General features: G+C 36.9%; 1 protein-coding gene across 4 annotated transcripts in view; it reads right to left on the reverse strand.

Annotated features, from left to right (window-relative positions):
* Positions 1-16,361, reverse strand: part of LOC115224398 (nose resistant to fluoxetine protein 6-like) — a 73,719-nt gene that overhangs the window by 43,393 nt on the left and 13,965 nt on the right. Inside the window, exon 1 of one of the 4 annotated variants that reach the window (XM_029795293.2) lies at positions 9,664-10,185. The exons of the other annotated variants lie outside the window; for them this stretch is intronic. Within the exon in view, the coding sequence (XP_029651153.1) occupies positions 9,664-9,864 (201 nt within the window). The 5' untranslated portion in view covers positions 9,865-10,185. Of the gene's footprint in view, positions 1-9,663; positions 10,186-16,361 lie in introns of those variants that run through there. 4 annotated transcript variants of the gene reach the window in all.

Below are 16,361 nucleotides of genomic sequence, written 5' to 3' on the forward strand. Positions count from 1 at the left end.
CACAGTGGACATCCTTGGAATGACATTGGACTTTTAAGACACTGAAATAGAGGCTGACAAAGCTTAACAGCTTTCTGTCATTTAGCCATAATGTCCAAGAACCTGGTACAGAGTGTCAGCAGAAGAATCGCCAGTCTGTCTGCATTAATGCGTTAATGTTCCAAACACTGAATGTATATAGAAAAACAAGCACGGAAAGAAGTTTTTTTGGATCTTTTCCTTTTGAACGGCAGTTTTCAACACAATTTCTAGTTAACTAAACACTCTTAAACTTCGTATACTGGTAGAATGTGTCAAAATAAAACATTGTTGTCTCAGTTTTAGACACAGCAAATGATTTTAGCTAAATAGAGAACATAGGATTGGTTAAAATTCGAAAAATTAAACTACGTTAAACTTACAAATTACAATTTTCTCAAGAAAGCCAAGAGAAAGAAAAATGTTTTATTTTGACACATTCTACCAGTATACAAAGTTTAAAAGTGTTTAGTTAACTAGAAATTGTGTTGAAAACTGCCGTTCAAAAGGAAAAGATCCGGTTTTTTTTTTACATTTATTCAATACATTATTACACATATTTAATGTACAAAAATGTCCATTATGCATGGTATTAGCTCACAATCAGATTACCTCCCTAAATCATCAGAGTTTGCATAACAAACTAACTAACAAAATATTTGCCATAAGATGTTCTATAGCAGTTCAACAGACACATCACTTCAATATAATCTGATTTCTCTCATGATTAGGTTCAAAGAATATATTTAAATACTGCTGAGGGGAGTAGTTTTCTTATCACAATAGATGTGATAGTACGTTGAGCCGCCATGCTGTCTGCTACAATAGATAACAACAGATCTAAGATATCGGCTATCAGAGCTAATGGTGATTTTATTTTCATTTTCATTTGATCAAAAGTATACAGTTAATAAACACCCATATGCACACTCTGTTACATCTGTTTGCTGAGCAGTTTCTACAACAACTCAAGCTGCTGCCTTTGAACAGAGTATGGATGCACAGGTTTTCTTAAAATCATCACTGTAGTAATGTGCGGGCGCACTGTAGCAAGGTGCAGGAGTGGCTGTGTGGTAAGTAGCTTGCTTACCAACCACATGGCTCCGGGTTCAGTCCCGCTGTGTGGCACCTTGGACAAGTGTCTTCTACTATAGCCTCAGGCCGACCAAAGCCTTGTGAGTGGATTTGGTAGACGGAAACTGAAAGAAGCCTGTCGTATATATGTATATGTATATATATTTATGTGTGTGTGTTTGTGTGTCTGTGTTTGTCCCCCCTCCCAACATCGCTTGACAACCGATGCTAGTGTGTTTACGTCCCCGTAACTTAGCGGTTCGGCAAAAGTGACCGATAGAATAAGTACTAGGCTTAAAAAGAATAGGTCCTAAGTTCGATTTGCTCGACTAAAGGTGGTGCTCCAGCATGGCCGCAGTCAAATGACTGAAACAAGTATAAGAGTAAAAGAGTAAGACAAAGCTGTCTCTTGTCACCAGTGTTGTTTCTGATGGTCATCAGTTTTTTGTTTATGCAAAGATCAATGGTGGGACCAGCTGTAGACATACTATGGACAGCAAAGGAGCAGCTAACAGGCTTGGGTTTTGCCAATGACATTCCCCTGTTGGCTGAGAATCACCCAACGTTATAACAAGAAATGGCAACAAAAATGTAAAGGGAAGTGGCAAAAACTGGGTTGTGAATCAGCAATAAAAAAAAAGAAAAGTAATGCAAGCTGGGGAAACAAGTAGAAAGTGTTCCAGTGGAAGTTGGATGAGAACCAGTTGAAGAAATTATAAGCCTCACATATTTGTGAAGCACAGTGACAAGCAATGGCGATGCAGAGACAGATGTAAGCTACAGAATTGGCAAGATAGTAGCAGTATGCTTCTATGGAGAATTTCCAGTGACACTCACTGCCACAGCGACCCCCACCTCTTAGGGCTCGTTTCTCAATGAAGTTGTAGTTATCCTGATTTTGTGTAGGAAAACAGCAATGTAGGGTCTGAGATGACTTGAGGTCTTAACCGTGACTGGCACAAACTGGTAGTGGCTGGTCAGGCTCTTGTATTTGTTTATCTTCCTCATCTCTGTGTTACAAGCAGCAATACTTGGATAATGACAGAGTATTTCATTACCAATCCAGTTTATGTTGTAGAGGTATGGTGAATTTCAACCGTGTTTCATGGTCTGCTACCACAACAGCTCCTTTATAGGATCCAGTTAGCTCAAGACATCATCAGGGTTTTGGCCCCTACTCCTCTACCGTTTTGATGTAGCGGGACCCCTCTTTTGGAGGTGTCTTCAGCTCTGGTGTTGGGTGCATGTCTTCTTTCTTCTGTTCCCTGGCCTCTTCGATGTAGTGTCAACAAGTGTCAGCAGGCGACTAACTGTCTAGTCAAATTTCCCTTTAAATACCTGCTGCTAGGCTCCAGCAGGCAGCCCCAGCAAGTTGTCATGTAACACTGTCTCAACTTTCACTGACCAATGAAGGCGCGTAGTCTTAGCCCAAGCATTCTCTAAACGAGACTGTCACCTGTCAATCAGCAAGGCTAATTCAGTGTCAGCTTACTTGTTAAAGTGTTGGACTCGTGATCACAAGATTGTGGTTTCAATTCCTGGACCAGGCGATTTGTTGTGTTCTTGAGCAAAACACTTCATTTCACATTAATTCCAGTCCACTCAGTGGCAAAGATGAGTAATCTGGCAACAGATCTACATCCTGTCCAGGTAGAGAATATGATTGAAACTGGGGAAACCAGCCTTATGAGTCTGTATGACTCGGGAAGGAACTTTATTTTTTTATTATCAATTTAGGTTTGGATGAGTTTGTCAAATTCCAGAAATAGACGAAGCAGTTTTTATCCTCTTCTTTGCAACCACAACTGAGATGCATTTCACAGCACCACAGCACACCAGGTATTTCTGTCCTCTATTAGCTTTGACAGGTTTTCAATGTCATGGTGTCGTAGAGGTGTGTGGCTTAGTGGTAAGGACGTTGGACTCATGATCGTAAGATTGTGGTTTCGAATCCTGGACTGGGCAATGCATTGTGTTCTTGAGGAAAACACTTCATTTCATGTTGCCCCAGTCCACTCAGCTGGCAAAAATAAGTGATCCTGTGACAGACCGACATTCCATCCAAGTAGGGAATGTATATGCCATGGAAACAGGGAGTGGATTTGTAGATGGGAATTGAAAGAAGCTCGTTGTATATACAGGGAGTGATGGGTAAATTGTCACCATTTTATATTCATAATTTCACACATACACATTGTTTGTTTTTGATTTTGTTGACTATACAGTCTAGTAGGGTCAGTTGGGCACTGTCTGTGAGAGAAACAGCCCCATGATGCAATTTACTCTGCCAGAAATTTGGAAACAACATGCTGTACTGCTTGGCATTTGCACCGGAAGCTCTAATATGAACATTTCAGTGTTTGGGTGTCAATCTGAGGAAAATCCAGAGAATTTAGAAAGAGTTGGATGAGTCTAGTGGTGATTATGAAGGTACAGCAGCTAAGAAAACTCACTCTAATCATTCTGATAAGAAAAGAACTCCTGAATTTCTTGGTGAGATCCAGGCCATGAATGACAATGATTCCTCCAAGTCAATCAGGTCCATCGTCAGGGACATGGGAGTGTCTGAGTTTCTTATCAGTCAGGTAGTGCATGAAGAATTTGGTATTCTCTTGCAAGATAAGAAAGGGCCAATTTAAATCCCAAGTTATCAAGGACAAGAAGAAAGACCGTGCTATGCAGCTTTTGAATAAACTCAAGCATCACCACCAACTGAACATGCTTTGGTTTTTCTCAGATGAGAAAAATTTCTTCCAGGATCAGATGGTGAACATACAGATCAACCATCGGCTTGCTGTGTCCCCAAAACATGTACCGAGAATGATAAAAATTAAGCATCCATTCAACATCATGGTGTCTGGAGTGATCCCTAGTGATGGCAACATTATGCAACCCTTCATCTTCCCACACAGCCTCAGACTCAACACAGACGCCTATATCAAGTGCCTGGAGCAAGTAGTGCTGCCCTGGGTCAAGAGGGTGGCTACTGGAAGACCCTATGTCTGACAACAGGACTCTGCACCATGCAACACATGGAGAACCCAATCATGGCTGTCAAACAATTTCTGCAACCACATCACCCCTAACATCTGGCCACCTAACTCCCCAGACTGCAAACCCCTTGATTATTATGTGTGGGATGCAGTTGAGCGAGATACCAACAAAATCCCTTGTAACACCAAAGATGAACTGAAGGCAAGGATTATGGCAGCATTCACCAACTTAAACAAGGAGACCGTCCAGAAGAGCTGCGGGAGATTCCAAAGTCATCTGGAGGCTGTGGTTGAAGATATTTCAAGATATTTTTATGTAATTTTGGTAAATATATCTGTTAAAATGAGATATTGGTGTTATCTTCATTTTTGTGTAATTTAGATGACAATCTATTCACCGCACCCTCTATGTATATATATATATATATATATATATATATGTGTGTGTGTGTGTGTGTTTATATCTGTGTTTCTCCCCCACCCCACATAACTGTTTGAACAACTGGTGTTGGTGTGTTTACATCCCCATAACTTAGCAATTCAGCATAAGAGACCAAGAGAATAAATACCAGGCTTTTAGAAAATAACTCCTGGGCTTGATAAAAAAAACATCCCCCTTTTCAAGCCTAGCCAGGCTCATGGGCCAGGTTTCTGTGGCGTATGTGTTCTCCCCAGCTGGATGGGATGCCAGTCCATCACAGCATTACTCAAGAAACAAGAAGAGAGGGTGAGAGAAAGTTGGGGTGAAAGAGTACAACAGGGGTCGCCCCCCACCTGCCGGAGCCTTGTGGAGCTTTTAGGTGTTTTCGCTCAATAAACACACACAACGCCCGGTCTGGGAACCGAAACCACGATCCTCCGACCGCAAGTCTGCTGCCCAAACCACTGGGCCATTGTGCCTCCACATCCTGGGCTTGATACATTCAACTAAAAATTCTTCAAGGCAGTGCCCCAGCATGACCATGGGCTAATGAGTGAAACAAGTAAAAGATAATGTAGCAATAAAATCAAGCATTTAAAATATTATCTGACCCTTTAACACTCAGGTTTCTCAGTCAAATGTAAAGCTTATTCATTCACTTTGTTGTGTCTGGGGAGAGTCATTTTCTTTTGTAACACACTCACCGGTAAAATTTCCACTTATTTCTTATTTTTATTTTCCTAAAATTTTCGTTGCGTTTTGCAACCGTTTCAATAGTCTTGACTCTTATTTATTCACATTATTTTTGAATTAATCATGCATTATCTCCTAGCTTCGAGAGTTAGCTGATGTGGCTGTTTACTTTTAGAATGACATTGTAGGGTAAGTAGGAGAAGCCAGATCTGGCCAATTTGAACATAAAACAGGTAGAATATTTAGGCTGGATATGACCAGTATAAATACTTAAGTGGGGTTAAACCCTTTTAACACCAACCCACCTGAGACTAGCCCTGGCTCCATGATATAAGCATCTTGGTATAACCCTTTTGTTACCATATTTCTGTTGAAATGCACAAACCTTTATTTCTATTGATTTCATAGACAATGAAAAATTTATCAAAATAACATTGTCATAATTAAGCATGTGCTTGGAACATAATTTATATAAAATTTTGATGGATGTTTTAATTTAGAACCTTTTAATTCTTTAGATACTGTTTGTTTGTTTGTTCCTTCTCGAGCCATGCCTGGTTCATAAGGGCCGTTTTCCCAGTTTCTTTGGCATATAGGTTCCTCACCTGGACGAGACGGCAGTCCGTCACAGGTGAGATGCTAGATGCAGGAGGAAAGAGTGAGAGAAAGTTGTGGCAAAAGAGTCAGCAGAAGTTCGCCATTACCTTCTGCCGGAGCCGTGTGGAGCTCAGGTGTTTTGCTCATAAACACACACATCGCCCGGTCTGAGATTTGAACCTGCGATCCCTCAACCGCGAGTCCACTGCTCTAACCACTAGGCCATGTTCCTGAACCTGCCTGAACCCCTCCTCCAGATCTGACTCTATGATATAAATTTCCTGTTTAAGGTAATATCAAGTAAAACCTTTCAATACTTGGTTGGTATTGTATTTTATCAAACCTGGAAGGGTGAAGAACAAAGTTGACCTCAGTGGAGTTTGAACTCAGAACATAAAGACAGATGAAATGCTACCAAGAACTTTGTCCAGCATGCTAATGATTCTGCCAGCTTCCCACCTTAACAATAAAAGTAATAATCCTTTAAGCTATAGACTAAAGGCCCGAAATTTTGGGGTCGTGGATAAGTCAATTACATTAGTTCCAGTGTTTGACTGGTACTTAATTTATCAACCTCCTTATCTCCTCAAAGACATACATCATCTCGAAAGAGTCCAGAAGCTGGCTACCCGCATGGTTCTTGGTCTCAAGCATTTGTCTTATGAAGAAAGGCTGAAGACGCTCGACCTTTATTCTCTAGAAAAACGACGACACCATGGTGATCTCATTCTTACTCACAACATCATAAGTGGAAAGTGTAATCTCTCGAAAGAGCTGTTCTCCACTCCTGCTCCAGAGCGTCGGTTGCGGGGTCACTCCGAAAAGCTCTATCTGCGACGATTTCATCTCAATCGAAGGAGAGGGGTTTTCTCCGTCCGAGTTGCGGATCCGCGGAATAAGCTGCCAGACGAGATAGTGAAGATGCCGACAACCGCTCAGTTCAAAGTCTCTCTTGACCAGAAATGGCCTGAACTCTTTGCATGAACACCCCTGTACAAAAACTCCATGTCCCCCTACATGGCCTTGCTTTTTGCTTTTTGAGCCAAAAAATTAACTTAACTTAACCTCAAAAGCTAGAATTTCAACCCAGAACATAAAAATGAACGAAATGCCACTAAGCATTTTCCCAGCATGCTAATGGCTCTGCCAACTTGCTATTTTAATAATAAATAATAAATAAATGTGCCCTTTTAAGGCCTAGCCAGGCTCATGGGCCCGGTTTCCTGGTTTCAATAGCGTATGTGTCCCCCAGCTGGACGGAACGCCAGTCCATCGCAGCGTTACTCATTTTTGCCAGCTGAGTGGACTGGAGCAACATGAAATGAAGTGTTTTGCTCAAGAACACAACACGTCACCCAGTCCAGGAATCGAAACCATAATCTTACAATCATGATGCTGACACCCTAACCACTAAGCCACGTGCTTCCACTATCTATTTTAATAATAATGATAATAATTCTTTCTGCTATAGACACAAGGCCTCAAATTTGGCGAGAAGTGACATGTTGATTATATCAGCCCTAGTAGATGACTGGTACTTTATTTTATTGCTTCTGAGATCATGAAGGGTCAAAGTCAACCTCAGCAGAATTTCAGCTCAGAACATAAAAATGGACAAAATACCACTAAGTATTTCATCTGGTATGCTAATGAGGCTGCCACTTTGCAGCCTTAACGATAATGATTGTAATTGTCTCAAATTTCTGCTCAAAAAAAAAAAAAGTCCAATTTTAGAGGAAGTGACAAGTCAATATCATCTGACACTTATTTTTATCGACCCTGAAAGGATGAAAGGCAAAGTGGACTTCAATGGAATTCGAACTCAGAACATATAGAAGACAGACGAAATGCTGCTAAGCGTTTTGCCCAACATATTAACAACTGTGCCAGCAATGATAATAATGGTTTCAAATTTTGCCACAAGGGCAGAAATTTTGGGAGTGGGGATGAGTCAATTACCTCACCCCACCAATGTTTAACTGGTATTTATTTTATCATACCTGAAAAGATTAAAGGCAAAGTCAACCTTGGTGGAATTTGAACTCAGAACATAGCGACAGGTGAACTACCACCAAGCATTTTGTCCAGCATGCTAACAACTCTGCCAGCTCACCACCTAAGCAATGATAACAATCATTTCTACTAAAGACACAAGGTCTGAAATTACATCGACCCCAGTGTTTCACTGGTACTTACCATGTTTTAATGCGCATAAGAAACCCCTTTTTGTCAAAAATTAGTTTTTAAAAATATGAGAGTTTCTTATACATGGATATTACTATAATCCTTTACAAAACCTTTTTTTCCAAATTTTAAGCCCCCAAAATTAGGGGGTCCCTTAAACACATTAAAATATGGTAATTTATTGACCCTGAAAAGATGAAAGGCAAAATCGACCTCAGCAGAATTTGAACTCAGAACGTTGCATACCAAGAGGTGAAATACTTATTTCTTTACTACCCACATGGGGCTAAACACAGAGAGGACAAACAAATGGATTAAGTCGATTATATTGACCCCAGTGCGTAACTGGTACTTATTTAATCGACCCCGAGAGGATGAAAGGCAAAATCAAACTCGGCGGAATTTGAACTCAGAACGTAGCAGCAGACAAAATACGGCTAAGCATTTCGCCCGGAGTGCTAACGATTCTGCCAACTCGCCACCTACTGAGAAATGATAATAATAATAATTGTTTCTAGTGTAGGGACCAGAAATTTGCAGGGAGAATCTTATAGCTAGTCAGTTATACCAAATCAAGTACTTGACTGGTGCTTTATTTTACTGACTGTATAGTGGTGAAAGTTAAAGTTGGTCTTAGTGAGATTTGAACCCAGAATGTAAAAATCCATTATAAATACTACACCAACTTTTTTTTCCAATAATCTAACAATTCTAAGGCTGTGTGTGAGGTGGTAGAATCGTTAGCACACCAGGTAAAATACTTAGCAACATTCCATGTCTTTACATCCAAGTTCAAATTCCACTGAGGTCGACTTTGCCTTTCATTCTTTCAGGGTCAATAAAATAAAGTACTAGTTGAGTGCTGGGGCTGATGCAATCAACTTGTCTCCCACTGCCCAGAAATTGCTGGCCTTGTGCCAAAATTGGAAACCAATGATTGGACAATTCTGCCAAATTAATTCCTTGGATAGTTGCTGTCGAATTTAGGCCCAGGGCCATCAATAATAATAGGAGAGGAGTGAGTCAACTAAACTGACCCCAGTATATGACTGGTATCTTATTTTATCCACTCTGAAAGGACGAAAACCAAAGTCGACCTGGTGGGAATTTGAACTCAGAATGTAAAGAACTGGAACAAGTGCACTAATAATAACACCAACAAACACAGGCCTTTCTTTCATTGCTCAACCTGTTAGAAATAACAACAAAATCTCCCTCAAATTATATCTTTGAAAAGGAAAGGGAGGCATTGGGTAACATGATACAGATACATTGCCTGAAATATAAATGGAATGGTCACTGCTGGAATGTCTTTAATCATAATTTTGCTCTTTCATAGTTGACCAAAGACTAAACAACAAAAGCAACAATAACGAAAAGGGAACTTGATAAGCTAGAAATAGCAGCCAAACTTCACTTGACCCACACCCTAACAATTACTCGTTTGATCTTTCACTCTTTTACCTATTTCAGCCCATGAGTAGTGGCCTAGCTGGAGCCATGCCATGGACACATCAGACAATGTCATCATACACATGCTTAAAATTCTCAAGACAGTCACTGTTAGAATAGCTTTGATCATTTGATCGTAGCATAGGTCTGTTTGACCAACACTGACCCAGGGTTAAACAACAGTAGCAAACAACAACAATTAGTTACAGTAATAAATAAGACATATCTTACCATAAGCCCCAAAGGAAGTAGTTGTTGAAGAGTGAGGTATTTAGAAACACCACTCTCAGTCAAAAGCGGTAAAAATTCTTCATATAAATTTTGTCTCAGTAAAATTTCTGTAAGATTCTGCCTGGAAAATCCAAAACAGGGATTACTAAAAAGGAGTAAAACTCCACATAAAAGAACTCCTTGTTTGTACATAGTCAACATTTGGGTGCAGAGTTGGTTAATTTTTTAGGGTTCTTTTGTTTTTTTTTGTGTTTCTTTCCCTTGTATTTTTTTTTTCTCCTTGTGTACAAATGATGTTATTTTCTCTCGCAATTTTTTATAAAATGTCCAAAGAATTGGATAAAAAAAAAATGCCAAAATATTTCGTCCTCAATGGGTAAATTCCCAGCTGAAGTGATATCTACTGGATTTTAAATCCATTGAGTTTTTATTAGTGGATACTGCTTGGCTGTCTGTCATCTCTCAGTACGTTACTCTGAGTCTAACTGGTACCTCTTCCTTTCACTTAAAGGTACAATAACTCTTCGCTTTTCGGAGTGTATGTATTTGTGTAGATGTATGGTGTGTATGTGTGTGTGTATACGTATGTGTGTGTGTGTATATACGTATGTGTGTGTGTATCTATGTGTGATAATGAGATTACCCGCATGCGAGTGTGAGTGTGTGTGTGTATACGTATGTGTGTCTATGTGTGATAACGAGATTACCCGCATGTGAGTGTGTGTGTGTGTATGTATCTAGCTATGAATGTAAGATTATGAGTTTGTGTGTGTATATGTATGTATCTCTCTTTCACTTTTTCTCTTTTTCTGTCTTTCAGCAATTGTATGTGTGTGTGTGTGTGTGAGAGAGAGAGAGAGAGATTAAGAAAGAGATTGTTCATTTATATGTTCCTATCGCTTGTGTGTGTGTGTGTGTGTGTGTGTGTGTGTGTGTGTATGTGTGTGTGTGTGTGTGAGAGAGAGAGAGAGAGAGAGAAAGAGAGAGAGAGAGATTAAGAAGGAGATTGTTCATTTATATGTTCCTATCGCTGTGTGTGTGTGTGTGTGTGTGTGTATGTGTGTGTATGTGTGTGTGTGTGTGTGTGTGTGTGTGAGAGAGAGAGAGAGAGATTAAGAAGGAGATTGTTCATTTCTATGTTCGTTTCTGTGTGTGTGTGTGTGTGTGTGTGTGTGTATGTATGTGTGAGTGTGCACATGTACCTGTGTGAGCGTGGGCGTGTGTGTACATGTTTCTGTGAGAGGTTATCTAGCTATGTACACGTACATTTGTATCATTATAAGTTTGTATGTATATGTATGTATCACTCTCTCTCCCTCCCTCCCTCCCTCTCTCTCTCTCTCTCTCTCTCTCTCTCTCTCATAGTCTTTCTCTCACACACATTTATGATTTCAAAGAGACGAAGAGTAAGAGAGAGAAAGAGAGAGAGATAGATTGTTCATCTATAAGTAGCTTCCTATGTATGTGTACCTCTGTACCTCTGAATGCATGTGTGTGTGTGTGTGTGCATGTACTTCTGGATATGTATGCAGGGCTGTACCTGTGTGTGTGTGCGTGCATGAGTTGCAGAGTGCGTGAATGTGTGTGTGTGTGCGCATGTGCGTAAAGTTCCTGTGTCTTTGACCACACAGAGTTAATCTTAACTTTTACTTATCATCCTTTATTTACTCCTCCTCTTCTACACTCTTACAAATCACCCCTTCTCCTCCCATTCTTTCCTTTTTTTTCTTTCTTCCCCCCTTTCTTCCAATCACCCTGTTTCCTTTATTTCTTCTTCTTTTTTCCTTCTTCTTCTTGTCTTGCCTTGTAAAATCAAGGTGAGCTCACTGGACCAATAACATCGAATGCAGGCATCCCTACCGCTGCACCCTCTCTCCCTCGGCCACCTGTGATAAGCGAATGCCACCTACTCACCTGTCAACCCACCTGCTTACCTACCTCGTCATCTACCGTCTGCCCATCCATCTATCTTTCCAATGCAACACATCACACCCTTCTAATTGAAATACATAAGCTGTGCAAATCATGCAGGGCACTAAATACACAAGACATATATATATATCTATACATATATTTATATATATCTGTATGTATGTATGTATATATATATATAATATATATATATATCTGTATGTATGTATGTATATATATATATATATATATTATATATCTGTATGTATGTATGTATATATATATATATATATCTGTATGTATGTATTGTATATATATATATATATATTATATATATTGTATGTATGTATGTTTATAATATATATATATATATATATATCTGTATGTATGCATGTATATATAATATATAATATATATAATATATATATATATATATATTATAATAATATATAATTATACACATATATTATATATATATACATTATATATATACAATTATATACTATTACATATATATATATATACATATATATTATATATATATATATATACATATTATAAATACATATATATATATATACATATATATATATATACGATATATATATTATACATAATATATAATATATAATATATATACTATATATATAACATATATATACATTACATATATATCATCTATATACATATACATATTATATACATATATATAGTATACATATATCTATATATATACATATATATTATATACATATATATATATATATATATATAATATATAATACATAATATAATATAATATATACCTATATATATATTATAATACATATATATCTATATATTATACATATATCTATATCTATACAATATATATATATATATATAATATATATAATAATATACATATCATATATATATATATATATATAATATATACATATATATATATATATCATACAGGGCACTAAATACACAAGAAGATATATATATATATATATATTATACTATATGTATATATATACATACATTGTGGGTTGTGTATGTGAGTATACATGCAAACACACATGCATAAAATATATATGCACATATATAAAATGTGTGTGTGTGTGTGTGTGTGTGTGTGTGTGTGTGTGTGTGTATTGAAAGAGTGAGCAGAGATGGCTTTTTGGAGGGGATAATTTTTAACATTATTATTAAGATTAAAATAAAAATTATCTCCTCAAAAAAGCCATCTCTGCTCATTCTTTCAAATATATAAAATGCTGCACTAAGAACTTTCTCTTTCTTATTCTACTCTCTCTCTCTCCTCTAATATATATATATAATATATATATATAATATATTATACATTTATATATATACATACATTTATATTTATATATCTCTCTATATATAAACGGCAGTTTGTCTGTGTGTGTTTCTGTGTGTCTGTTTGCTTGTACCCTCACCTTGACCATGGCTTTCAACCGATTCTGATGAAACTTGACACACACATAGCCCAATGTCATAATTCAAAACTAATGCAGCGAAAATTTTGAAAAGTTCCCCAGTTCTGAAAAGAATCGATAAATTCGACATGGGGTCGAGAAACAGAAACACAAACCACAGACTGTCTAGGGGACGCAACTCGACCGTTTTAACTCTCAAAATAAAATTTACCATAATTTTTTTCCATTTTTTTCTATTTTTTTGGCTATAACTCTCTAAAAATGCTTTATAGTTATTTCCCTTACAAACCCGAGCAACGCCGGGCGATACTGCTAGTATATATATATATATATATATATATATATATATATATATTATACATTTATATATATACTCTTACATATATATAATATATATTATATAGAAAATAGTAAAAAGTGAAAAAACTACAGAAGGCTTGTTTTAAAAGGTTAAAAAATATATATTTGAGTCATTATGTCTGAAGAACGTTATAAATTTTTTTCATACAATGACATAGTTTTTGAAGAAATGACCGGTTTCGCGTTCAGCTTTTCAAATTTCTTACATCGTTATGTTTACGTTGAGAAGTATGAAGGAGAGTTCCAGATAAGGGGAGGTAATAAGTGATTTCTTCCAGTGTAAGGGAGATAATCGCTTAATATTTCTTGCCTTTTTTTTGGAGTGAGTTTCTCTGTGTAAGAATGTGTGGAATGGTTAAGTTTGGGCTTGTTTTTTCAATGAAGAATGTTTCCTTGTTTAGTAGTCTAATTTTGTTGTGGTTGTGTTCCGATAGCACATTGGTAAAATGGAAAGATTAAAAATTTGGTAGTAGTTGCTTTGGCGCATTTCTCAATGTGCTCACTAAAGGGTATCATTCTGTATTCTGGGAATGCATCTGTTGTCGATGCAGTGTGCATCTACGTCTGAGTGATAGTCCCGTGGACCCCACGTAGTTTTGGTGGCAGCCCGAGCATTTTATGACATAAATTATGTTTTCAGAGGCACAAATAAAATTAGATTTGATCTTGAATTTCTGTCTCTCTTTCAAGAGGAATTCTGATCCTTCTAGCAGGTTTGGATATGTTGCACAGTTCGGTCTACCACATTTTTTTACTTTTGCATCCATAATTTAAGAAAACAATTTTGCCTTTGTGAGAATCTTTTTAACCGGTCATTTCTTCAAAAACTATGTCATTGCATGAAAAAAATTTATAACATTCTTCAGACATAATAACTCAAATATATATTTTTTAACCTTTTAAAACAAGCCTTCTGTAGTTTTTTTCACTTTTTATTATTTTCTATATATTCAACCACGTGCTTTCACACACCAACTTTCTCACCTATATATTTATATATAGCTGAACATACATATACATACATACATACATATATATATGTATGTATATATGTATGTATGTGTGTGTATGTATGTATGTATGTATGTATGTATGTATGTATGTATGTATGTATGTATGTATGTATGTATGTATCTATGTATGTATGTATGTATGTATGTATGTATGTATGTATGTATATGATGGACTCTCCCATCGAAGATGAGGTATGAGCCTTTCAGCTTTTGCCGAATGATCTGCACAAAAAACTTGTTTATAGTAATCAAGTGTTCCTGCTGCACACTGGCTCGCTCCCTTCATCAAATTGACATTGCCTGAACAGGTGCACGGTGTACCACACGTAAGGAGTTGAAGTGACCAGAGGCCAACGTGAGATGAAGTGTTTTGCTCAAGAACACAACACACCAATGGGTCAGGTGATTGAAAACCATGATCTTGTGATCTTGAGTGCAAAACCCTAACCACTAATCCATACACCCTCACATATATTTATATATATATATATATATATATATATATATATATATATATATATATTATATTATGTATTTATATGTATATGTATATTATATATATATATATTATATATATACACAAACACACACATACACACATGCATATATATATGCATTTGTATATGTATATGCACACATTCATATGCATAAACATGTATGCATATATATATATATATATATATATATATATATATCATCATCATCATCGTTTAACGTCCGTTTTCCATGCTAGCACGGGTTGCACGGTTCGACCGGAGTCTGGGAAGCCAGGAGGCTGCACCAGGCTCCAGTCTGATCTGGCAGTGTTTCTACAGCTGGATGCCCTTCCTAACGCCAACCACTCTGTGAGTTTAATGGGTGCTTTTTACATGCCACCGGCACAGGTGCCAGTCAAGGCGCCGCTGGCATTGGCCACGTTTGGATGGTGCCTTTTACGTGCCACCGGCACAGGTATCACAACTACTATTTCCATTTGATATTTATTTCGATGTTTCTGCTCTTGACTCAATAGGTCTCCTCAAGCACAGCAGGTCATGTACCACCGGCACAGAAGCCAGTCAATGTAGCACTGGCATCGGCCACGTTTGGATGGTGCTTTGTACGTGCCGCCGACCCCTTATTCGCAAAATTACATGCTGACATAGAACCAACATTGAACCCCTTATTCACAAAATTACCGAATCTGGAACTTAACTATGGTCTGTCTATAGCACTTATTCAGCATTACTTGACACCTTTGGGTCTCAATGGCACTATTATCTCTTATATATATTATATGTGTATATATATATATACACATATAAATACATAATGTATATATATTATATATATATATATATAATACCATATAAATACATAATGTATATATATTATATATATATATATATATATACACATATAACCCATAAATGTATATATATTATATATATATATATATAAATATATTATATATATATATTCAATACATATATATAGGGGCACACACACACATGTACATACACACACACAGGGACAAAAGGAGTGACAGAGTGACACACAGAGAAGAGAAACAGAGAGAGAGAGAGAGAGTGATAACAGGGGAGAGAGATAAAGAGAGATCCCAAGAGACCGACAGATGAAAAGGAGAGATGCTACGTAGATTATTTTACTTGACAGATAAGAATTACGAAACATGTTGGGTTTTGTTTTAGTTGAAGGGGAAAACAACAACAACAACATCAACAACAGAGCATGATGCTAACAGTAAGTAATTCATTAAGCATGACGAAGAAGACGAGAAAATGATAACGACAATGAAGATACCAGCAAAATTATGTTTCCACACCTGTGTGTATATTATCTGTATATATATATATATATATATATATATATATATATATACGTGTATATATATATATAAAAATATATATATATATAACAATATATATATACATACACATATATATACACATATATATATATACAC

Source organism: Octopus sinensis, linkage group LG25 (assembly GCF_006345805.1).
Source record: "Octopus sinensis linkage group LG25, ASM634580v1, whole genome shotgun sequence".
NCBI classification, from domain to species: domain Eukaryota; kingdom Metazoa; phylum Mollusca; class Cephalopoda; order Octopoda; family Octopodidae; genus Octopus; species Octopus sinensis.